Raw genomic sequence first — 26,195 nt, 5'->3', positions numbered from 1 at the left:
AGAAATTAACATAAGTTGGGCCCAAAACCCCTATGCCTTCCCAAGGCCAGGACATAATTTGCACTTTACTGAGAAAAATATAAATGTTTTTACTTTTATAACTTTAATAAATCAAATAATATTAAGATTTTGATTACTAAATATCAGTAAATGTATATTAAACTGACAATGCACATTCATTTGTATTTTTTGAGTAAAGTGCAAATTATGTTATGGCCTTGGGAAGGCATAGGGGTTTTGAGCCCAACTTATGTTAATTTCTGCTCGTTTTGAGTTTGACTCCGTTATTTATTGTAATTTCTGCTCCTTTTGGGTTGTAATTCCTTCTATGAAAACCTTATATGCCCCCAGGCCATAACTTAAAACCCTTGCCCTAAGGGTTGTGAGGGAGTGTCCTCCTCAAAAACATATTTTCTATCTGGAAAACAACTACGCTGAACAAAATGGCTATCTCAAAATTTCACTAGCCCTTTGAATTTCCAATTGAATGAGCCTGTTTTGAAGTTGCTACGACACCGCCTTCTAGAAAAACCTTATATGCCTCCAGGGCATAACTTAAAACCCTCGCCCTGAGGGTTGTGGGGGAGTGTCCTCCTCAAAACATATTTTCTATCTGGAAATCAACTACGCTCAACAAAAAGGCTATCTCAAAATTTTGATTCGATGTATTTTGGGGAATGATGGGCGTGGGGGGGGAGCTAGTTGCCCTCCAATCACTTTCGACTATCAAAAATGGCACTATCCCTTAGAATTTCCATTCGAATGAGCGTGTTTTGAAGATTCTACGACAACGCCTTCTATAAAAACCTTATATTCCCCCAGGGCATAACTTAAAACCCTTGCCGGGAGGGTTGTGCGGGAATGTCCTCCTCAAAAATTTATTCTCTGTCATAAAAACACCTATGTTGAAGAAACGGGGTGTCGAACAATTTTGAGGGGTGGTGTTGAGGAGAATGATGGGCGTGGGGGAGGGGGGGGGCTAATTGGACTATAATCCTCTCCGGATTTGTAAATGGTTGTTAGCCACATCAATTCCCAGTTGAATGAACCGTTTTTAAAGTTTATATAACAACTTCTTCGATACGAAGTGCCCGGGTATTGAGAAACAAAAAAAAAAAAAACAACACATTGTGCCCACATCGTTCTTTACTTAGGCAGCGCTAGCCCGCTGCCTGTGATATCTTATTAGGTTTTCTTTGTGTGTGTGTGTTTTTTTTTCGGAAGAAGATAAAAACTTTCATGATTGTGAGTTTATACAATTGAATATACTTTAATCGCTGCTGGAATTTTTTTCCTGGGGGAGCGCAGAACGCATTTTCCTGGGGGAGGAATGATAAACTTGAAGAAATATTAATTTCCAGGGTAAAAAACAACGTATATTCTCTAAATAAAACACAGCTAGCCAAAAGGCCCCTTTCGCGAACTTTTTCAGTGGCTTTTTGTCGCCTCCTCATCTCGCTCGAGCATTTGGCCCTCGCTCATTTGTCATTTTCTTTCAGTATTATCTTCTGTTTTTGACCTTGTTGTTTATGGCCTTTTTCAGTTCCAAGGCGCTGCCAACCCTAACTTGGTTTTTTGCTTATATCTCCCAACGTGTTTATGTTTTAATTAAATTTAATAGTTAATGTCGTAAAAAACGGAAAAAATCATTAATTACTTTTATTATAACAGTAACAAAATCTCGCATGATCCTAAACATTCGTCATAAGCCTTTGTGAATAGCTTCAAGTCCCCTTTTTGTGACGTCAGTAGGCAGTTATTATATACAATTATATATATATATTTAGCCTCATAATGGAGGTTAATACCCCGTGTACCCCACCCTCCCCTTTTCAGGGGGAATGTGAAAATTTATTTTAAGAATGGTGGTTCTTTTCGCCATTTTGATATGTTTGCCTCATAAACACAATGGTGTTTCATAAACACCATAATGGTGTTTATGAAACACCATAAAATGACGGTAAATCTTCCCAGTAATTTATCTCAAATTTAGTTTTTAGAGATAGTACAACTATTGGTAGTAAATAAAATAATTCGCTGCTGCACGGTAGGGATATTATAATATGCTTAGTTCATAAAAATGAATAAATAAATAAAATGTAAAAAGTAATCATGCATACGTCTATATCCAAACCTTGTGTTACTAGACACTAGTTCAAGAGTATTTTATGCATTTGCAACTGAGGAATTCAAGTGATTCAATTAATTTCAGTATTTAATCAGTTAATGTTGAAGTGAATCCAACGATTGTAATAACCATTTAAATTTCTAGGTTTTAAAAGGCTTCCTAAACCAATCATTGAAATGAAGTCCTGCCACAAGCCTAACAATACTTTCTAGGGTGTGTTTTTTTCTATTTTTCTAAAGAATTTTTGAGTTTTGTTTTATAGAACGCTTCCCTCAACTACTTTATGTAAAACTATTCTTCTGCAGCGTTGCCAACGTGATTGCCATCGGTCTCATCCAGAGTGGTCTGTTATGGGCGAGAATTGGATGTTCATTGGCATCGATTTTATTTTTGCTCTGCTTCGACAAATTTATTCCCCTCCTTTTCAAAATCAATTTCTAGTAAGGTTTAAAAAAAAAATTCTACGTGTTTTTTCTTTTTTAGGTTTTAGTATATCCTTTTTTTTAACTTTTCAATGTATCATATATAAAGATTCTTCAAATTGTCTACAGGTTTTTGAAGCAATGATGAGATGGGTGAAGAAAGACGTTAGCCGTTCTGAATTTCTGCCAAATTTATTAGCTTTAATAAGAATGTCTTACCTTTCGCCTGTTTTTATTGCCGATCGAATATCGAAAGATGATCAGGTGAAATCTTCTCATAAATGCAGGTATATTTTCCTAATCTTTTTTCTGTCCGATTCAGCCATGTTAAACGTAAAGTTGGAGTTTGATAGGGACTGAATTTTACTTTAGAGTCAGATTTGTATTGCTGATTTTATCGACAATTTCCTATTTTTATTGCCGATTTTTTAATTGTCTCATAATTGTGAGTTTATTTTTCTTTTTTTTTGTCTGTCCAATTCAACCATGCCTAATGGTAAGTTAGATTTTGACAGCTGTCGGATTTGCTTCGACAACCCTATTTTATGGCCGATTTTTGAATTGTCTCATAATTGTGAGTTTATTTTTCTTTTTTTTTTGTCTGTCCAATTCAACCATGCCTAATGGTAAGTTAGATTTTGACGGCTGTCGGATTTGCTTCGACAACCTGATTTTATTGCCGATTTTTGAATTGTCTCATAATTGTGAGTTTATTTTTCTTTGTTTTGTCTGTCCAATTCAACCATGCCTAATGGTAAGTTAGATTTTGACAGCTGTCGGATTTGCTTCGACAACCCGATTTTATTGCCGATTTTTGAATTGTCTCATAATTGTGAGTTTATTTTTCTTTTTTTTTTTCTGTCCAATTCAACCATGCCTAATGGTAAGTTAGATTTTGAAAGCTGTCGGATTTGCTTCGACAACCCGATTTTATTGCCGATTTTTGAATTGTCTCATAATTGTGAGTTTATTTTTCTTTGTTTTGTCTGTCCAATTCAACCATGCCTAATGGTAAGTTAGATTTTGACAGCTGTCGGATTTGCTTCGACAAACCGATTTTATTGCTGAATTTTGTAAACATCAAGTAAAAGAAGATCTTCAAATAAATCAGGTTTCAGATCATCAGGATAAATCATATCATCGGCTTTATTTTTCTATTGCTTTGCTGGATAAATTCAGCCATTCTAAAAGAGAGTTAAATTTTGCGAGGAGCCGAATTTTTTTTTCGACAGTCGAATTTCACGTCACCAGATGAGAAAAAAATACCTTCATGTGGGAGAATATCGGTGTGTTCCTGTTTCAGGCCATTGCTGAGAAATAATATCTTGGGACATTTTCATTGCACCAACAGATTCTGAAAATGTGTGATACTTTCATTTTCTTTGCTATTGGCTATGATGGCTATTAAAACGATTACAACTAAACTATATTCCTTGCCATGGATAGGGTGGAACAAATGATACGGGCAGCATATCTGAGATCATTTAGCATAAAACCAGATATACAGTACGAGAAAGCTTCATTGTAATAATTTTTACTAGATTTAGAAGTGTAAAATTAGATGTTGTTTAATTCAACTCTTCCAGAATTCAGCTAACGTTTTGAAAGTTCTTATTAAAATTTTGAAATAGGAAAAACAAAGCCTTATATTATATTTATCAAAACTATAGAAATTTCTTTTTAGGGTTGATTAGTATCAGGGGACACGCATGCCCCCTGATACTGGGGAAACTTAAAATTTCAAATGGAAACCATTTAAAGTTGTTTGCTTTTTAAGTCTGTACAAAAAACCTCGTTCAAACCTCTCTAAGCCAAATCCTTGACCAAAGGAGATATAGAAGGCTGTATCCAGGGGGGTTGACAGGGGGGTTAATGGGATGCATTTGGTGAAAACGCATGAGAATGTCCCAAGATATTATTTCTCAATGTATCTACGTTGAGAAATTCGTTTCTCTGGCTGACGAAATAGTGTTTGAAATAATTAGAATAAGTTAAAATTAATAAATTTAATATGTTTAATAAAATATGAAATTTAAAGAATAATTAATAATTTGAAGTAAGTTTATTGTTGTTGTTTTGTTTTTTTACAAAGATGTTGGTAGAAGTCTTTTGTTTTTTTACAAAGATGTTCGTAGAAGTCTTTTTTTACTATTGTAGAACAGAAAAAGTCATCCGTTGGTAACATGTATAGCTTCACAAAATGCGAGAAAAGTCATGGAAGTCTATGAGCAAATTGAAGTTTGGTAGTTAATCATCATAGCCAAAAAAAGCAAAAAAAAATATATCATAGCCAAACCGTCATAGCAAAAACAAATAAAAGTATCATACATTTTCAGAATTTTTTGATGCAATGAGAACATTGTAAGTTTTCCTTAGCCATACCCGAAAAAATAGTCATCATAGCCAATAGCCAAAAAATGAAAGTATCATACATTTTCAGAATTTTTTGGGACAATGAGAAGATCTCTTGGCTTTCCTTAGCCATAACAAAAAAAAAATTAGCCATCATAGCCAATAGCCAAAAAAAAATGAAATTATCATACATTTTCATAATTGTTCGGTGCAATGAGAATAAGATCTCTAGGCTCTCCTTGGGAACACGGATTATTGTTTGAGGATTTGAATGGGTAAAACTTTGCAAGAATGAAAACATGTAACTGAACACTACCCCTTTGATTTGGTTGGGCGTAAGTTCTTAGCGTTTTAATTTTAAAAAAATTATTTCAGTGTACAATCTCATTGAATGAAGATGATTGAACAACATTTTATGAACGCAGTTTATTTTTTCGCCCAATTCACGACTACTTTGGCGACTGTTATCCTTCAAAATGCTTTCAGAATCTCTTCGATAAATTCAGAAGGTCTTTCGCTGCGAGGCGAGTCATAAGTAAAAAATCGAATTAACGACGCTTCTTGACTACTAAGGTCCCTGTGTCGGCCCTGCACTGTGTTGCTACAGCACGTTCAAACCCACCGCGCCACTACAGGAGGTAGAGCGAATTTTTGACGTCAAAATTGCTATTTTTGTATTTTGCAAACCCTTTCCGTGCTGTAGACTCGTCTATAACACCGTCTCTTTCTACCTTGCAAATGTCTCGGGCTGCTTCAGCAGCCTTTTAGCTTCGATATAAAGCGAAGAAGAGCAGGTATCAAAAATGTTGATTTTTTCCGATTTTTTGGTCTTGTTTTTATAGATATTCCATTTCATTGCCAAAAAATTAGTTAAAAACTAAATTAAAAAAAAAATTGCAACGTTTTGTTGAGCAGACAGAATGTCGAATGAATATTATACACTTTGTCAATCAGCAAAAAAAAAATTGTTGTAAAATAAAGAGAACATAATATCGCTACGAACTTATTCCTCGGTAAAATCCAGTCGCTTTATTTGGATTTGCAATTCCCAGTTCACTGTCGTGGCCTTGCCAGTGGTTATCTGTGGTAAGATATTGCACGTGCTCGGTGTCGCGTCACAACTCCGAGTGTGTGATTTTGTTTACCCTTTTGAACACTTTTGTGTATGCCTTGAATGAACAAACACGGACTTGTTTATTCTTTGAGTTTAGGTTAATGTTTATTAAAGACTCTGTTGCGTTTAATCCTAGAGTTGTTACGTTTCGATATACTGATCTTATGTTTATCTCCCTACACATCGAAACGGTTACAAATTTTTTCCGACCTTTTACCCCCACTAGTCGGTTAATTGGGGTTTATATAAGGAAATTTCGATTTAACATGAGCGGAAGTTTACATAGAAACAAAATGACAATGATCATGATTGCGGCGTTAAACATGACCTAGTAAAGAACGACCCCGAGCCCATTGTGACCGAAAATATTAAAATGTGTTTTGAAAAAAAGAACCGTCGAGTGAGAAAGAATCGTCATTTGAAGCTCACTCAGGGAACCCATCGAAAATGGAATTGGATCGATACGAAAACTACACCATTAGAATCCCTATAGCCGAAAATCCCGTATAGGAAAATGACAGTTCCCCATCTTTAGCAGCAGGAAACCACTTTTCGCATGGGAAGCAGGTCTCTTATTCTTATTCTCCTTTTCTTTTAGTCGCTGCTAATGGGGCACTGAAACATTGTTGAGAGATGTTTAAGAGCTCATTTGAAAGGAAATTCTTATCCCTAGCACCTTTTTTAAGTAAAAAATATAATACTAAATACTTAATAAAGAAGTATTTGGCTTGTGGTTGCACAGTGGGTTTGATCTCTACTTATCCTTGCAAAAAAGTGAGTTTGCTTGTTCTTCAAGTTGGGGGACCGTAAGTTTCCTGATGGGGTTTTCGGCAGTGGCAATTACAATAGTGTACTTTTTGTTTTGATCTGACGTCATTTTCGAAGGATTTCCGTCTGTTTTTCAAAATTCCCATGGATTTATTTTCAAGATAACATTTTACTATTAAGAGCAATCAAAACAAAAGTTTCCATGCCATTTATTCTCACTAGACAGATTTTTAACCTTTTTTTTTAATTTTTGTTGATTATGAGCAGTGGTTCGTTTTTTACCAGGTCGCAGCTGCTGCTGCAGCCATGATACGGACACGGAGTTCAATCTCAGTTGCAGCAACCGTTCCAATGCTTCGAATTTAATTCCGTTGACGAGATTATGCAAAAGCGTCTCCACTTTCTTCCAAATAAGAAGAAGATAAATAAAACATCCCATTCAAGTCCATTCAGCCTTTAAGGAATTTTGTTTTTAAAATCATTATAGTAAATATCAAAAATAGTCGGTAGTGTTAATGAGTCAATTAATTTGTCAATTAGTCGGTTAATCAATTTGCCAAGATTCAGGATTTTAGTTCTAAAAAGATGCTTTATATATCTACCACTAAAGTTACCGAAGACAAAAATGTAATCTTATTCTTCATTAGTATGGTAATGTAGGTAATTATTGTTAATATATTTTTGGGAATAATTGTCTCTTCAAAAGAATTATAACCAGAAGAAAAAAAAGTTACAGACATTTACCAATAAAATCTGTTATGAGGCGAACACTGGTTTTCGCAATGCTTTTTTTCAGAATAACTCCTAGAAGCATTTAATAGGAAAAATATACCTATTGATAGCTGATAGATATAAAAATATCTTTATTATTTGATTTAATCATATTTTTATGTAATCATGTAGGTGTAATTTTGTAATCGAATATTTTTTGACAACTAACAACACGGAACAGAAAGAGCAAATAAGACCCCCCCCCCCAAAAAAAAAAAGATGATGTATTTTGGTTATGTTTTAGGGACATTGTTGATGAGGCGAAAGATTATTACTTGTTACCAGATCGACGGTATTTAATTCAAAGTTTCAACACTAGCCCACGATTATATTCAAGCATTATAGGATTGATATTCGCTGTAGGAGGATTGGCAAAGTCAGGTATGACTATGAATTTGTAGTTATAGTTATATGTAGTGTATATAATATGTTTACATGTGCATTGTAGTGCTGTGTATGTATACTTATGTAGTCTATATATATGTTACGTATATATAGTCATAGTTATAATTAATGTATCTATAACTATATCTATGTAAACATAGTATGTAGTTATACTTTTCGATCTTAAATTGCACTCTTTTACTCTTTTACGATCTTTAATTGCGCATAAACTCAAATTGTGTGACATGTTTCCATGTGTATCAGTCAAACACAAAAGGCCTTTTTTTGCGAGCTGGAAAGCGAATCTGGCTTAGCTTTTTATAGTTTATTTTCATTATTCGCAACTTATTAAAAACTGCAAGACCGTTATTCGTGAGAAGACAAGAATTGGCTAGACTTGGCAAGGGAATCTGGAATACTAGTGGAAACTGCTTCTGGGTACTGGTTTTTGGCGCTAAGCTCAAATCATTACGTTCATGGATATAATAAAGCTTCAATTTTGACCCTTTTTTTTTCTTCATTTTATTATCTGTTACTGCAACAAATGTAAACCTAGCAGGGTAATTACTGAGACGAATTATTAATACTGGTTTAGACATACAAAATGACTGGGGAATTGTGGTCAGTTTTTTAATATCTTTTCCTCTTCTCTGGTTATTTGCGACTATCTGGTATAAATTTTACTAGCCTGTATTATAAGCCAGGCTCGCTTTCCGTTGATTTTTCCCGACTGACACTTTTTTTCTGCGGGTAAGATACTTCACTAAAGCGATGGATAGAGAACTTAGATTTTCACAATGCCAATTTAGCCCATTTATCACATACTGCACCTGATACAATAGTATACATAGCCCTTACACATGAGCTAGCAGGAGGAGTTACTTACTTACCTAAGTAATTAAGTGTACGTCTTATCACGAAAAAACACTAAGATTAATTTGTATTATTGACGCCTGGTGGGTTTTTATATATCCGATAAACCTAATTAATGTAACGGGTGTATTCACGTAATCGATTTTTTTTTCTTCAATCGACAACAAACCGGAAGACCAAATAAGGAAAGGATTTTTTGTTTCACATTCACTACTCGTAAATAATAATCCGTTTATTGATTGAAAAGACCTGGACTTCCTCTGCTTACTAGTCATTGTTATATCAAAATTGTTCTTCTTCTTCTTCTTATTTGGATTAATATGGAGATGCTCTTCGCATAATCTCCTCACTGGAATCAAATTCCGGGCCCTACAGTGTGTTGCAAGGCCGTACCCAGGATTTTTTGTTTCGGGGGGAGGGGGTGGGGGTAACTCAAAGATTTTTTTTTCAGGAGGGGGGGGTACACAAAAAAAACTAAAAAAAACGCATACAAAATTAGTTTATATTCAATTTCGTTACGTTTTTACGAGTCAAACAAACATTTCTGGGGAGGGGGGGCTCAAACCCCCTAATCCCCCCCCCCTCTGGATACGGCCTTGGTGTGTTGCTTCAGCTAGGTTCGATCTCTGGGTCAGGTGAAACCCACTGCACCACTACCGGACTATCAAAATGATTATTGTCGTCTTGTAATTTTTAACGTATGATATAGTGACAGGAATGGCCACGCATGTGTTTATGTGCACGACACTGCCAAGCTGCTTCGGGCCACGAACTTTTAACTTCTCTATGTGGCCTTTGATGGCCACAAAGAAAGGGTCTTTGTTGAGCCCATTTGACCCATCAGAAGAAAATCTTTTACATATTTTGGATTTAATAGTGAAATTTAGTATGGTAGAAAAGAATTTACTTCAACGTCACATATTAAAGTATCCTACTATTGCTACCAACTCACTGCAGCACCAAGCCGCCTGAGGCCAACACCACTGTGCACGCTCCTCTTCCGCCCTAATCTATTCAAAGCTTCAATCCCCCTCCCTCATGAAGTTACGATTTCTTTTAAATCTTTCCTTATTGTTTGGCCCCGGTTGAATGACCCCGGAGTAGAATCTTTGGCAAAGTGTCATCCTTCAACCGCAAAATGTGGTTTAGCCATCTTAGCCTTTCTTTCATAATATTCTTGAAAATTGGGGTCGAACTGCATTTTTGTATAGACTTTTGTTTGACATCTGATTTCAACAAACCTCCTTCGCCCTTCGATACGCCCACATTTCAAAACCATAATTGAACACTGTTATTTTGGTGGCTTGCAATATTCTAATCTTTTTCAAAGGTTTTTCAAATGTGAAAAAAAATTGAGGTTTTGACTATTCCACTTTTAACATCTTTACTGCACCAGGCGTCTTTACTAATAATAGTAGCCAGGTAAGTAAAGCTATCCACTTGATCTATTTTCTAGTTGCATAACATAACCTCTTGACCTTGTCTAAGCAATTTAGTCATTATGGTAATTAATTTACCTGTTCCTGCTGACCTCTCAAAACTCCAAAATTCACTCATTTTGGTAGCATTTTTATCCAGATATATTAAGTCTAGGATATATTAACCTTCCCTTTTGATTTATTTTCTATCATAGCCTTTGCTGTGTTTTTTAGGGCAGAACACATTAATATAATATAATCCTGATTAATATAATATAATTTAATTCAATATAATATAATTCATATCCATATGAATATAGCACAATTCTGATTATTAACTCTTGTTTTCACTCCAAATAATCTGTTAACCTCACTTCCTACCCTAAATTTAGCAATATTGTTATCATATATAGAATTAACCACGATAATGTATTTATCGGGTATACGATGTAAGGATAGGACGTTCACAAAAGCCTCTCTTCTAACTCAATCAAATGCCTGCGTTGCGGATTCGCTTGCCAAGTCTAACCAATTCTTGTCTTCTCTCGAATAAAAGTATTGCAGCTTTCTGCTAGTCGCGAATAATGGAATAATACTATTAAAAAACCAATCAAGCTTCGTTTCCCTGCTCTTGAAAAAAGGCCTCTACTATTTGACTTGGTATCATTTTAAATAATTTGAATTTATGCGTGAAAATATACGAGTATAATTGAAAGATAAAAAAAATATATAACCACGTATATAAATAAATACATAACTACATAATAAAAGAGAGTCTGGGGGAGGGAATAAATTCCCTCCCCCAGACCCTCTCAATAATTTTCATGCTGACTGAAATTAGAGATCCCTCAACATAAATACGTGCCAAATCTTTCCAGTAAAATTATTCACATTTTCTGAATATTTAATTAACAGGTTAGTTAATAATTCTGTCATCTAACACACTTGTGGAATTAAAATTTCTTTTTCGATAAATTCTCTTAATTTGGTGCTCAGAACTTTTCAAATTAAAAAATACTATCGTTATTTTGCTTGTGAGGAAAATTTTTATGGCTAGTGGTTTTTGGCGCTAAGTTCAAATTATTACGCTCATAAATATAATAAAACCTCCAATTTCGACTTTTTTTAATGTTATTATAAATTACTAAAGAAACTAAGCTTATTTTTTAGAACCTTTCAAGTTAATGACTGAGACGAATACTAGTTTATGCATAAACAATGGTTGTAATAATGGAAACGTGGTCAGTTTCTTAAATAACTTTCCTATTCTCTCGCTATTCCTGACTTGCCGGTATAACTTTCACCAGTCTTTCTTATAAACCAGCTTCGCTTTCTATTAAATTTTTGCTACTGGTACTTTTTGCCGGTAAGGCACGTCTTTTGGCGAAAATTTTACTTGGAGTAATCTGCATTATTGACTCATGATAGATGTGTTTTTCCGATTATCCTAATCAGTGTAAATGGTGTAGGCAAGACTGTATCCAGGGAGGGGAAGGGGGTGGTAGGAGGTTTGAATGTTTGAGGGGGGTTAGGAAGCAGCATCTCGTCGTCTACTAAGTATCGTCATACTAATTAATTTGCTGCCTATAGAAATCCAGCTAATCCGTCTGTAATTACTAAACTCATCGAAAGTCTTAAATTCACAAGGTATTTCCCCCTTTTCAAAGTTCAGACTCATAATCTTCAGTAGTTTAATTCTAATTTCCCAACCATTATATTTGAAAAACTCTTACTCACTGACAGTGCTTGGGGCCTTATTATTTTTTAATCGTCTTAGCAGTGTCTCTACCTCCTCATCAGAAAATAAATCGTCCTTTGTTTCCAAATAGTCAAAAACTTCCCCTTATTTCTCTTTCATTTCTTACAACTTTATCACAGTTTAATACATTCTCAAAATTTTCTAATAATTTCTTTTTAACACTTTCCTTATCACTAGTTAAGGCCCATTTCCTATCTTCAACTGGGACAAGTCCAGACTGATTACTTTCTCTCAATTTCTGAACATACCCATACAATATGTTGCTATTATGCCGACTGCCTGAATCTTCCAGATCATCAGCAATTGTATCCATGGCCTATTTTTCAAACCTCTTTGACCAATACTTACATTCCTTCACTACTTCTTTCACTTTCCTCTGGTTCTCGTATGACCTGGCAGTTGGGAACCCCTTCTCTCGTGTACAAAGCTTCAAACGTGTCTGCCAAAGAGCGTCTGTAACTTTCATACCTAAGACCTTTTCCGCTACTTCCTAATCTTTTTTCTGAAAGCATTCCACTCTTTTTCTGCTTTGTGAAATTCTAATAATATTTCTTTTTTTTAATCGTAATCCATTTTTGATCGATGTTATACGTGATTTCTTTAAAAGTGGAATATTTTTTTCATTCATTTTTTATTTCATCTCATAATATTTATTCTTTCAGGAGACTCCTTGCGAACAGTGGAAGTTTTTGACCCCCAGGATAATAAATGGTATTTAAGTGAGGACATGTCATCCTTACGAAGTAGAGTAGGGATTGCAGTTGCTAAAGGGATACTGTATGCCATTGGGGGGTATAATGGACAACAGAGACTAAACACAGTTGAAGCATATGATCCCTCCACTGGAAGGTGGAATAGAGTTGCGTCCATGAGGACTTCAAGAAGGTAAAATCCCAAAATAGCACTTTTTCGGGAAGATTTTTTTTGCAAGGACTGGGGACTTTTCAATCTAACTTTGAATATTTTTGGGATTTTAAGTCTCGCTAAGACAACCTCAAAAGAGTATATGTTTACTCTATTCTTGTAGGAAAAAGAGCAGGAAGCTCAGTCTATAATTTAAAAATCAGAATAAGATTTACCATAGAAGCAGACTCGTTCTCTACTACAGGTATGAGCTCCTATGTTGTTGGACGGTTGAGATGAATGAGGTTAATTTAAAAGAGGGTTGATTTGGATAGATTTTATTTGAATGGGGCTGAGTCAAAGGGAGTTGAGTCGAAGCAGGGATGAATTGAATGGGTTGAGTCACGTGGACACGGATTTTAAGTAACCACAAGACTTTACAAGGTTTATAACAACCCCCTATGTCAGATTTCTTACTCATTTTGATGTTTTCTTCAAATAAGGAAGTGTTTACATGAATCTAAAAACATAAATTAAAAAATATTGTGGTCGAATGACGGTGGCACCAATCCACAAAAAGTGAGGGAGGGGGGGGGGGACAAAGATTCTTTTTTTTTTTAATGAAAATAGCCAGAGCAAGCTGAATCAGATACCATGGCTGGGGGTAGCTAAGATTTAGTTACGATTGCGTTAGTTATTTGCTAGTTCACTTAAAAATTCTGGGGGGGGGGGGAAGGCACCAAGGCTAATTTTGGCTTTGGTACAATCCACAATAGGACCGACCGTGTCGTCAGCAAAGGTTTCCTAGGATGTTTGAAGTAGGCAAAACCGTTTGTTTATGCCTTCTTCTCTATTACTTATTTTACTTAATTAAATTAATTACTTATTTATATTACTTATTAAATAGTTTAGTTTTAAGCTCTTTTAGATGCTTCATCATGAAACGAATTTCATGATGAAATTCGTGGCTCCACCCCTTACCTAACTTGTAAGACTTCAAAGATTCTGTGAAGACTTTTGAGGAAAAAAAAGTTAAACTTGACTTTAAACCTTGTCCAAGTCCTGTGAATCACCTAGAAAAAGTTGATCACGTCTGATTTTTATTCAAATGTCCTTGGGTATTAGAATTTAACTTTACAAAATGTTTTTATTTTGGCAATTTCAATAATTTTTTGTGGGGGAAGGTGTCTGCTCAAACCTTCATTTGTTCTTTTGGTTGATACTTGCTGTCAGGTTAATAGTAAGGGTCGTTTAAAAAGAATGTATTGAAAAGTGCATCCTTTCTCACGAGGATATATGAAGAGCTGTCTACACAAATTAAGCCACAAGAGCATCGAATGTGTTCGAACTAAACTTGTAGGCCAGCGTTGCCACTCCATGGGTTTTTTCTCATAAATTTCACGAATTCAGTCCTGAGCTACGTAAAAGGGTAAAGGTAAAGGATACGGCACTAGACCCTTAAAGTCCAAACCGGTGGTGCTGATCTCCGTTTCATTGCCCTTCAGCTGGGAAGTGCAATGAGGGGCTGGGGGTCAGCCATCCTGTGTTTTCACACAGCCTTACTGCTTACCTTCCTCAGATTTCTCCAGGTACCCATTTAGAGCTGGGTCGACTCTGCCTGAGCTTACAGAATCACGCCACTGACCCCCGTCCCAAACCAAATAACCGGCCACACCAGGAATTGAACCCCGCCCTAGTCTCGAGCTAGGGATCTTTTGAAAAGTATTTTCACATTAAACGCCCCTCTCTAAAAGTATCTTAAACGTATATGCTATTTTTTGTTTAATATATTGATTTTTCACCAGTGAATCTTCAGATATTTTACTACTTATCTTTATATTTTATTATATTATATTTTAATACTATTAAAATATGAATTAAATTAAAATATAAATTAAAATGTAATTAACACTTTTATTTTTCTGTTAATTAAATTATTGTTTCAGTTAAAAATATTAAAATTCCGTTTAACATTTCAACTACTAATAATGTTAAGATATGTCATAAAATTTTGTAAAATATTTACCGTTAGGGTTTTATTTTCTTATTTCAATCAATTAAGCCTTCAATTAACGGAGTACATAGTATACATATTGATTATATTATTTGTTAGACCACAATGCCTTTCCATTTACATTTAAAACGGAATGAAAATATAGAATAAGGGTATAGTTTTTCAATAAGACGATGGAGAAGTAACAGAATCCTGCTTTGTCCTGTGCACTCCGATATATAAAAAGTTAAATTATCGTGTGTTTTTTTTATCGTGTGTTAAATTATTGAGATGTGTGTTTTTATTTTGTTTTTCTATAACGTTTGTGTGTTTTCCCCCGCTTATCGTTATATATCTTCTTTTGATTTTAGTTTAGTTTGTTGTGTTATTCTTCTTTTCTTTTTTAACGTTGACTGTTTTTTATCGAAGTTTTTGTGTCATTTTTCCATTGTCTTATTGAAAAATTATGCTTGTTTTTACAATAATTATATCCGTTTCAATTATAATAAAAATTAAATGAAAACATTGAAAATATAGTATAATTTTTTTAATAAGACAATTGAAAGGAAAACAATGATTTTTTAGATTTTTTTTTTTGCAAACAATAATAAAATTCTGAATAATTAAATTTCGCTTCCAGAAGCCTTTATCGAGTGAGAGAAATAAGGACTAACAAACTAACCTAAAATGAACAATAAATATAACGAAAAGTGGTAAAAAAAACCAAACGCTATGCATAACAAAAGAAAAACTCCATCATAAAAACGCGTGAGAGAGAGAGAAATAAGGACTAACAAACTAACCTAAAATGAAAAATAAATATAACGAAAAGTGGGCAGAAAAACCCGAACGCTATGCATAACAAAAGAAAAACTCCATCATAAAAACGTGTGAGAGAGAGAGAAATAAGGACTAACAAACTAACCTAAAATGAACAATAAATATAACGAAAAGTGGGCAGAAAAACCCAAACGCTATGCATAACAAAAGAAAAACTCCATCATAAAAACGCGTGAGAGAAATAAGGACTAACAAACTAACCTAAAATGAAAAATAAATATAACGAAAAGTGGGCAGAAAAACCCGAACGCTATGCATAACAAAAGAAAAACTCCATCATAAAAACGCATGAGAGAGAGAGAAATAAGGACTAACAAACTAACCTAAAATGAAAAATAACTATAACGAAAAGTGGGCAGAAAAACCCGAACGCTATGCATAACAAAAGAAAAACTCCATCATAAAAACTTATGAGAGAGAGAGACATAAGGACTAACAAACTAACCTAAAATGAAAAATAAATATAACTAAAAGTGGGCAGAAAAACCCGAAAGCTATGCATAACAAAACAAAAACTCCATCTTAAAAACGCGTGAGAGAGAGAGAAATAAGGACTAACAAACTAACCTAAAATGAACAATAAATATAACGAAAAGTGGGCAGAAAAACCCAAACGCTATGCATAACAAAAGAAAAACTCCATCATAAAAACGCTCAATAAGATATTTCAATTTGTTTTATATCACAATGCACAAGGCGGGACAAAGCCTTGTCCTAAGGACAAAAGCCTTATTTATTTGAATAATATCACATTCTGCTTTGTCCTGCCTTTTGGTATAAAAATTCTATTACCCTACAGAACGTTATTAAGATGCGGGTTTTTCTATTGTGTTTATTTCATTTTCGTGTAGCCTTTGTCTGTTTTTCTCATTTTGCTTTATATACTTTTTTTGGTTCATTTTTGGTTAGATTGTCTTTTTTTTCGTTGATAAAATCTGAAATTCTATTGTTATTAGTAAAACAAAGTTTTTTTTTTATTATTTTCCATATTTTTATTGAAAGTTTTACATGTTTTTATAAAAATTATGCTTTTAATTTATGCCTTTTTATGCCTTTTAACTTGCAATTAAAGCAAAATGAAAATGTAGAAAAACGGGTATGATTTTTCAATTAGACAATGGAAACCAAAAATTCGCTAATAATAATAAAATTCCACATATTTAAGATTCATTTCTGGAAGCCTTATCAACTGGAGAAGGGATAGAAAACGAACAAACTAATTAACCCACCGGGAATTCTACACGGGACTCTTCTGAAAAAGGCTCCGAAAAAACTTCGCTTTGTCCATCCGAATTGGTTTTTGATCCCGATTTCTTCCAAACAACTTTTGGCAGAAATGTAACTTTTGAAAAGGCTCTTTCATCCCCTTTAACATACTTGACCACAGCTTAGGGTCCTTAATCCTCAGGTTCAATTGAGGAGCACCGAACCGATGGACTTGCGTGCTCGTTGGTTACCATATTCATCAGGCTTTCTTCAGTTATAGTAAAGGGGTCTTTGTAACAGTGCGATCCAGATGGAGCCATTTTTTGAAGCGTCGTCTCCTCTTCGATAAATTTCGAGCCATCTTAGTCACTGGTAAATATAATATAATTTTACAAATTTAATCTTTCAGTATTAGAACATCATTATGTTTTATGGTCGTTCAGTTGTTCTTATAGTTCGGTTGTTAGGTTGTCTCTTAGGCTCAGTATTTCAGATATGACTCGTATTCGTAATTTAATTGAATCTTTCACTATTTGAAATTGATTGTCAGGATCTGGCAAAAAGGTTACATGTATGTTTTCTTTCAGTGTTTATCCTACAGATGAAGGATGACGGATTGCTGAACATTGAAAGCAGGTCGTCCTCGTCTGGAGTGGGAGGACGTCATAAAGAAAGATTTAAAGTAAATGGGAACTTCCTGGGAGGGTTTAAAATGGGAGGCTTTGAATAGATTGGGATGGAGGAGGGGCGTGCGTAGTTGTCTTGGATTCAGGCGGCTTGGTGCTGCGGTGAGTTGTTAGTAGTAGTAGTAGCAGTTCTTTCGTTTAGTGCTTTAGTGTTTACTGTTTCTTTTTTTAGTGCTGTTGGAGTTGCTGTTTTGAATGACGAACTCTACGTCTGTGGAGGGTATGATGGAGTTACATCTTTGAATACTGTTGAAATTTATAACCCAGAGAAGGACGAGTGGCGGGATGGGCCACCATTACTGAAACAAAGGAGTGCTGCTGGAGTCGTGGCATTAAACGGGGCTGTATACGCTGTTGGTGGTCACGATGGGCTGAGTATTTTCGATTCGGTGAGTAGAAGTTTTTAATGATGGTGATGATGAGATTTAGTCCTCCTTCTCACTGGTGTGTCTTGAAGAAATACACCTTGAATAAGGACTACTGAAAATTATTGGTATTTATCCCTTGAAATCTTCTGTAGTAATCCAATCGTTAATGAAATCACTGTCATATAATCACCAAGTAGAAGTGGTGTGTATTCCACTTTGTAGTTTAAATTGCAGGAAATTGCAGGGAGAAAACTTTAAAAACTAGAAGCTCCTTGTGACACTTCGTGTTTGTTTCCAAATTAACATATGTGGTCTTGGTTACTTTAAGGAAGAATGTGCTTCAGAAAGAAACAGTGCTTTTGTATATATACAAAAAAAAAATCAGAGAAACAAATTAATGGAAGGGAGAAGATCATATTCGGTTCTTAGATTTTGAGCCTTGTGCTCTTTTTTTTCTTAAGTGCGTAAGTTCTAGACAGAAAAAAAAAATCAGGGGAAACGAACTTTTCGAAAGGAAAAGGCAAGAATCTGAGCCTTTACCATTTTATTAATATTTCGTCTTTTCTATCCTAAAGACTATGATTTTCTAGACACAAAAAGTCAAGAAAAAAAATCGTTTGAAAAAAAAAGGCTATTTCACTGTTCAGAATTTGAACCTTGTATTGATATTTTGTATTTCTGCCCTAAGGACTGTACGAATTTCAAGACAGAAAAAAAAAATCAAGAGAAGAAAATCATTTGAACAAAAGGCTATTTCAGCGTTCGAAATTTGAACCTTTACCCTATTATTGATATTTCGTCTTTTCTTTGCTAGTGACTTAATGAATTTATAGACAAAAAAAATTAAGAGAAGCAAATCTTTTGAAAGAGAAAAGCCTATTTCAGCGTTCAGAATTTCAGCTTTTATCCTATTATTAGTATTTTGTCTCTTATTTCAGAACTACTGCATGAATTTTTGTTGGAATTTCCTGTTAGTAAAATGGTGCATCCTATTTTAGGTTGAAAAGTTAGACCCATCTATTGGTGAATGGATAACTGTCGCCTCCATGCTTTCAAAAAGATGTCGTTTGGGTGTTGCTGTTCTTGGAAACAAATTGTGTGCTTGCGGCGGCTATGATGGTCATACATTCCTACAGAGTATGGAATGCTATAACCCCATTATTGATAAGTAAGTCAACGTATTCAGTACTTAATTATATTTTGTCGCTGAAGCATTATGATTTTACAACTGAGTCAGTTTAATAAAACTCTAGAAGTAAGATGGTGTGGACGCGGTAGATTACTTCATTGGCCATCTTTATCAATAGCAATAGACCTTTCAATTACTCTGTTTTGGATTTAGGGGTAACTGAGAAGCTAATCAACTATATCTTTAAAAAAATGATTAATCAGTTTATTTAATATGAAACCAGTGTGTCTTGAACACTTCTTACTGATGCTGGTGATGAGGACTTTCCCTCTCGGGTATAGGTAGTGAATTTATTTGTCTGTGCTTTGCTTGGTTGCTCAGAATCATCGTATATTGTGTAAATACTTCGTCTGTCTTTCGCCAACACCTAGTTTATGCATTTTCAAGTTTTCAAGACAGCTGCAAATTAGTGATTTTTTGTCATTTTTAAAATGGAAGGAATAGATGTAGATTTGTGTCATTAGGTTTTCCCAAGTCTCTTTTCTTAGTTGACTCGAATTTTTTTGCTGGATGTAGACATCAGGCCGTGTAATTCTTGTATGTCTGCACTGGGTTTTGGCTGTAGATAGAGATAAGTTTTTTAGCTCACAGACTCTAGATTTTACCTAAGAAAGTATAGTAAATCGAAATATTTTGACTGTGCCATTGGACTAGGCGTGTCGAGAGTGGGAGAAGTACATCCTTAAGTCAAAATTGAATTTGGCGCATATACGGTTTTGGCAGAAGATGGCCGACTGGCAAACATCAAGGAAATAGGTTGGCAAAATCTGCCAAGATAGGTCAAATAGATTCTACATGTTTTCAGTTAAAAATTCGAGAACATGAATCTGGGCCGTCCTTTTTTTGGGGGGGGGGCAGTACACCTCTCCCCTCCCTGTCATAGCACAGCAATATTCTCTAATCCCTTAGAGACCTATCGTCTTTAGGGAATTTCTCTTTTATATGCTCTATTTGTTGTTTACTTTCTAGATGTCTCTACTTCGGAGATTTCTTATATGCGGTATTTTTAAGTTTCGGGAAGTAATATCATCTACCGAATGTCATGACATATTGACCACAGGTAGCTTCCATGTTAGTTATTCTCCGCCATATTTTTTTTTTATATATATAAATGTACCATTATTCTAATTATTAATTTAATTTTAATTTCAGTGTAATTTAATTCCAGTTATTTAATTCTAATTGTACATGGGTATGACTTACTCTTGCAACTGTTACAAGTGTAGAGTCATTAATCAAGAATCTAATCTGGTGTCCGTCTTTGTCCATGAGGACAGGGGTTCGTGTTCTGATGTCTCTGGTTATTTGGTTTGGAACGGGGGTCAGTGTTGTGACTCTGTAAGCTCGGCCAGAGTCGACCCAACTCTAAATGGTTACCTGGGGAAATATGGGGAAGGTTAACAGAAAGGGTGTTTGATAGCACATGATGGCTGGCCCAAACCCCCCATTGCACTTCCTGGCCTAAGGGCTATGAATCGGAGATCAGCACCCCCGGTAGGGACTGTAAATGTCCAATGCCGTGCTTTTTATCTTTACCTTTAAGCTGGTTTTAACAAGCTGCAACATGTCCCCTCTTTCTACTAAGATGTTCCTATGAAGAGTAGTCTATATACACAATTTGGGTTCCTCGTCCCTAGGGCTTGTTTGAGACATGTCTTCCCTTGGGGTATATTTTAAGCAGCCATGCTATATTCACTTTTATCCAATGCACAAACAACTTGTTTTGGATATACGAGCAAGCCGCGACTTAAACGACATAGTCGAGCAAGCAGGGACGCCAAAAACTCACCAAAAAATTCATTGTTCTTTTGGCCTTTTGCCGAAATCATAACACCAAATGTTTTTTTTTTTTTATGAGGATATTTTAAACTTCATTTAAAAAAAAAAAAAATTAAGCCCTATCTAGATACATCAACGTTATTTAAAATACAGCAAATATACAGTAAAATAATTTTGACATCAACATTTAGTAACATTCTTCTAAATAATTTTCTTCTTTTTTCTTCAGAGATGTATACGAATGAATCACCTGTGAGTTCAATGATATAAGCACTGAACTTGTAAGTGAGGGACCGTATCTTAGCCGTCTATTTTTTTAATTAGATTAAAAGAAAGATGGGGAGAGATGAAATTATTTATGTTTCATCATTAAAATGTAGCCTAAAAACTTCTTACTGTTCCATCTCTTTAAGTCAATTTGAAATCGGAAGCCATAATGTGGTGTTAGGTTACACCTAGGCTCGTAAAGCTGTGTTTTTTCGTTGCTTTTTTTCGCTGTTCCTGTTTTACTGGAGCTTGTACGGAAATTATCTTGTTTATGCGGATACAGAAAACTCGCAGAAGCTTTATCGCCATTGGTCTTAAAATTTTGATTTAGCAGGCGTGTCCATAACTCAACCCCGTTTAATTCAACCCTCTTTTAACTCAATCTCCATGGTATTCGATCCCTATTTAACTCAATTTTCATGAAACTCAACCCTGACTTAACTCAACTCCTGGGACATGAATGTAAGTTTGGGGGCCTATGTAAGTTTGCTGATTAGAAGATCAAAATTTGTTTTTCTCTTTGCTCACATGTTCCAACTGACTGACATTGCAATGCCCTAAACTTAAGAGGAGATTTGAATAATTTTAAACGGGGTTTCAGCATTAAGTTAAATCAAGTTTAATGTTTTTGTGGTAAAGTTTTTGGTAGTAAATTTGTCGAAGGCTTAATTAATTCGCTATCTAAAAGATACATACCATTCAATACATCCCTCTGTAATTGTCCAGTGCTCTGTCACTGCTGGAGATATAAAAAATAAAAATGGAGACTTATCAGCGTTTCATGTTCTTTTCCAATATTCCTATAAATTTGTTTCTGGGGAGTAGTTTTACATTAAAGCAGCATAAAATAAAATATAAATACTTACATTAGAATTAACTAATGAATAAAGATCATTTTATTCGAGTCAGATTTTATTACTTCTGACCAAACGGCCTGAATTACATTTTCTAGTTATATTGTTGATTTAAGGAGGGTTGTGCTGAATTAGGGCTGAGTCAAATAGGGCTGGGTTAAACGGGGGTTCGGATAAACAAGTTTGAGTTAAATGAAGGTTAAGTTTCATGGAGGTTAAGTTAAACGGGAGTTGAGCTGAGCGAAGGTTGGGTTGAATGGGACCGAGACAACGGTTCAGTTCCACGGGAACCGAAAGAACACTACTGGTTAAGCTTTTCTATCATTAGGTCAGTGCACGATTTCTCTCTCTATTAATACTGTCTCGCTCTCTTAACAGTATCAACCATGCTGTCTGATCTTTTCTATTGAATGGCAAGTTTTAATTCTTAATTTTCCCGCACATAAAAGTTGTAATTTGTCAAAAAAGTTAACTATTTCAAATAGAAAGCTTTCTCTCCCTTCCTCTCTACTTTTTCCACGAAAACTACATTCCTTGTGAAAGGCTTAGAACTGTTGTGCATCACCCTTTGATAGGCACAATAAACATATCCTAGATTTGTTTTGGAGGTGAGGGGATGCTGAAATTTTTGGGGAGCATCGTCTCAAAAAGCACCAAAATAGACGATATTGTGGTAATTACAGAAAAATATTGAATATATCGGTAACTATCCCTAGATTTAGGGAGCAGGGAACCTGAAGCTCTTCCTCCAAGTGCTTACGTTCCTTGGTACAAGTATGCCATTTTGATTTTCTCTTTCTTATTTAGATGGGATAAAGTGGCATCAATGGCAGTGACGAGAAGTAGAGTTGGACTAGCGGCGTCATTTGGAAAGTTATGGGCTATTGGCGGATATGATGGAGCTAATAATTTATCAACAGTGGAAGAATATAACCCTGAAAAGGACGAATGGAACTTTGCCCCTTCTATGGTGGCACACGAAGGTGGAGTTGGTGTAGGGGTTATTCCTGGACCTTATGCTAGGAATTTAAGCTTGAAAGCACATAGCATAAACAACTCAGAGATTAACACAGAATCAGCTTGATTCTTCATCGTAAACATCTGGGTCTTAAGGGTTTAGTATACTTAGAGGTATTACTGCAGTTACTTATATATTAAATGTATTCCAACTATATATGTATTAATTACTAAAACTTACAACTGCTACTACTGACAACTCACTGCAGCACCAAGCCGAATGAGACAACACAGCTATGTATACTCCTCCTTCATCCAATCCATTCAAAGCCTCCCTCTTTACACCCTCCTAAGAAGTCCCAATTTCCTTTAAATACTTCCTTACGACCAGACAATCATGCAGAATCTGCTTTTGGCCTTCATCTGCAGAACGTATCCTTGTAATCTCAACCTTTCTCTCATTAAAGCCCAGGAAAGCGGGATAGAACCACATTTTTCGTACAGCTTACTGTTGAAATGCGGTCAGTCAGACAGATACCAAAAAGAATCCGTAGACAATTCCAAGACCAACAAACTTGATTTGACCAAAAAGTTGCTTTTCTATTGTGATAATTATTTTTTTACTTGTAGTTTTTGTTTAATTCTCTTGCAGTGATTGAGCGCTTTGTTTACTATCATGCTGAATAAAACATAATATCATATCTATATTTTTTCTTCTGAATATTGTAAATAGACTGAAACTAAGCGCAAACCACTGACAACGAGGTACAAGGCTTTAAAGAAACTATTAGGACTGAATAAAAAAAAAAAGGTCAGAGTTTTGATGACATCGACTAAATAATTTTCAAATTATGCTTCTTCTGGATGAACACAGCGTTTTCAGTAACTGCCAATTACTGAACGACCCCCTGGAATGCTCTTCTACTCCCTCTTGAATGGCCTACCGAATCTTACTGCCGTCCTTTCACGACTCTTTTCGGCCAGGGTAAGAGAAACAAGTCTGAAGGACCAGTGTATCGGCTTTAGGGTGGCTGAGGAAGCTACGATGCTGTGTTTAGCCAGAAAGCTCATGACAGAAGAAGCAGTGTGGCTTGGCATTGTCACTATGGAGAATCTATGATCTAGCAAGTTTTCCGGGGATTGAGTCTTTCAAGTACTTCTACATAGAATGTAGCATTCACAGTCCTGCCAAAGGGTAAAAATTCCCTGTACACCGCTTCTTTGCAGTCAAAAAGATAATCAGGTTCATTTTCGACCTAATTTTGTAGGCTTTTTTGGGAAATGTGTGCCATTCAGAGCTTTGACGCATTTTACTAAAAAAGGCCATGACTTGTCTCCAGCGAGACAAGACTCCAGTGAGTCTATTGTCGAGGAAATTTTAATTCTTGCGTGTACAATCAAGAAATTCATGAAACACCATAAAAGGTCCTTTTTTTGCTCATTGGTTAACACCTTTGTCACCAATTTCGCACAAACTTTTATCGTTAGGTTTAAGTCACAACTTTGTGCAAAAGAATTTTCGGAAACTTTAATTGTTCTTTTGATATCATCCGTAAAGTCAATAGGCAGTCAGAGTTCAAAATATTTCGCACTTTCACTAAGCTTTGGTTTAATTTTATCGTTGAAAGGCGTCCAGGCCGTCGCTCATTTTCATTCTTCAACTCCCTCTCTCTTCCCTCTTAAAACCTACTAGATAAATCACGCTGGCAGTTTTACACAACAATTCACTGTGCAACACTCATTCAACAACCGGTATATTGTGGAGAAGACGAAGCAATTGGAGGGAGGCTTGCTTTAAACACGATCTACACTCCGTGAAGGCTTGGAAAGAACTAGCGACTGCTAGCGAAATTACCACAGCACCCAACCAGCGCAGTAGCATCCCGATCTTAAACGCATTTTGGTAGGAAAAAAAATTGTTCCCACTACTTTTCGTACGAACTTTGTACATATATTTATTATGGGCCTTCAGGGCATAATTATCATCTTGACATTGTCAGGGATATAAAGGGTCAAACTATTTTCTCTGTGAATGTTCTTCAGCATGGAGATACATAAACATGGTCTCTAGGGGATTCCAGTGCCCCCTTAGAATAGGTACTAGAACATCTCCGTATGATATTTGTTACACCCAGGTTTTGCCATATGATGTTTATTACAGGACTTCTTTTGAAGTCGATGAAAAAAAACAAAATAGTAGTAAATATTAATGAATACACACATAATTAAATTTAAATATAACACAACCTACAATTCTTTCACTTTCAGTATGCAACATACTTAACCAGGATTCTTCCCCACTGCCTAATAATACGTTCACTTCCAATCACTGATACTAGCAATCCCAGCGTAATAAGAGCCGTTCTTAGGGTTTATGGTGCTCGGGGAAAAATTAGTTACAGTGCCCCTCCCGACTCAAATATAAGCAAAAAAAGCCCGAAAGAAAGTGAAAAATTTGATCGAAGTGGGCAACGCCCCAGGCACGAACCCTCCCCACTAATACACGGGGCCCGACCAGGTATCCGGGTCGGCCCTCCTCCTTTGGACGGCTCTGAGCATAATCAACACACTCAAGGTTTTATCTCCCAAGTTAATCAACGTTTTACTCGGACATTTAATATGAAACCCACTTTCATGCACCCACGGATTACGTATCCATAGGAACTGTCAATTTTGGTTCATGTTCTCTCTGAAAATATTTTCTTTGTTTTCCTTCAGTTTTACCATCTTGATGTTTCAAGGAAGACAACAATTTTGATATCATTCGATAGCTAAGATTCATCTTCGTTCTTTTGCCGAATTAAGATTTTATAAATTTGCTTTGCAGTTGATCTGCAAATCCAATGATATAATTGATTATATCAATATTATATAAGTGATTATATAAGTTGTACAAGTTACAACTGTAGGCTTGTTGCAAAATCAATGTTTCAGAGGGATAATTAACCTTAAACATTGCATTCTGTGATCCTACTTCAGAATAAAGCCTCTTTTTTCACTAAAACCTGAGAAAGAATGATGAAGCAGGGTAGATACCATATTCTAAAAATTATATGTAGTAAGATACATTAATGCCTCGACATTAAAAAACGTTAGGAATTCAGTGGCAAGTTTGAGGATTCTATTTGCCGATGTTGTCACGTAAAAACATTCAGTGATTGAAACAACTTCGCTATGGGAAACGTATAAATTTAAAGCTTCAGAGTTAATATGATAATTTACTG

General features: G+C 35.3%; 1 protein-coding gene across 1 annotated transcript in view; it reads left to right on the top strand.

Moving 5' to 3' along the window:
- Positions 1–23,676, top strand: part of KLHL18 (Kelch like family member 18) — a 63,395-nt gene extending 39,719 nt beyond the window's left edge. The window contains exons 6-11 of the mRNA XM_089105793.1: positions 2,680–2,837; positions 7,800–7,936; positions 12,652–12,874; positions 17,730–17,946; positions 18,924–19,093; positions 22,822–23,676. Of these exons, the coding sequence (XP_088961919.1) occupies positions 2,680–2,837; positions 7,800–7,936; positions 12,652–12,874; positions 17,730–17,946; positions 18,924–19,093; positions 22,822–23,098 (1,182 nt within the window). The 3' untranslated portion in view covers positions 23,099–23,676. The remainder of the gene's footprint in view (positions 1–2,679; positions 2,838–7,799; positions 7,937–12,651; positions 12,875–17,729; positions 17,947–18,923; positions 19,094–22,821) is intronic.
- The last annotated feature ends 2,519 nt before the right edge of the window (positions 23,677–26,195 follow it).

This window comes from Artemia sp. Qi Xiang Cuo, chromosome 20 (genome assembly GCF_049724085.1).
Source record: "Artemia sp. Qi Xiang Cuo chromosome 20, ASM4972408v1, whole genome shotgun sequence".
NCBI lineage: Eukaryota > Metazoa > Arthropoda > Branchiopoda > Anostraca > Artemiidae > Artemia > Artemia sp. Qi Xiang Cuo.
The sequence above is the reverse complement of the archived record's forward strand: the minus strand, read 5'-3'. Positions and strand labels throughout refer to the sequence as shown.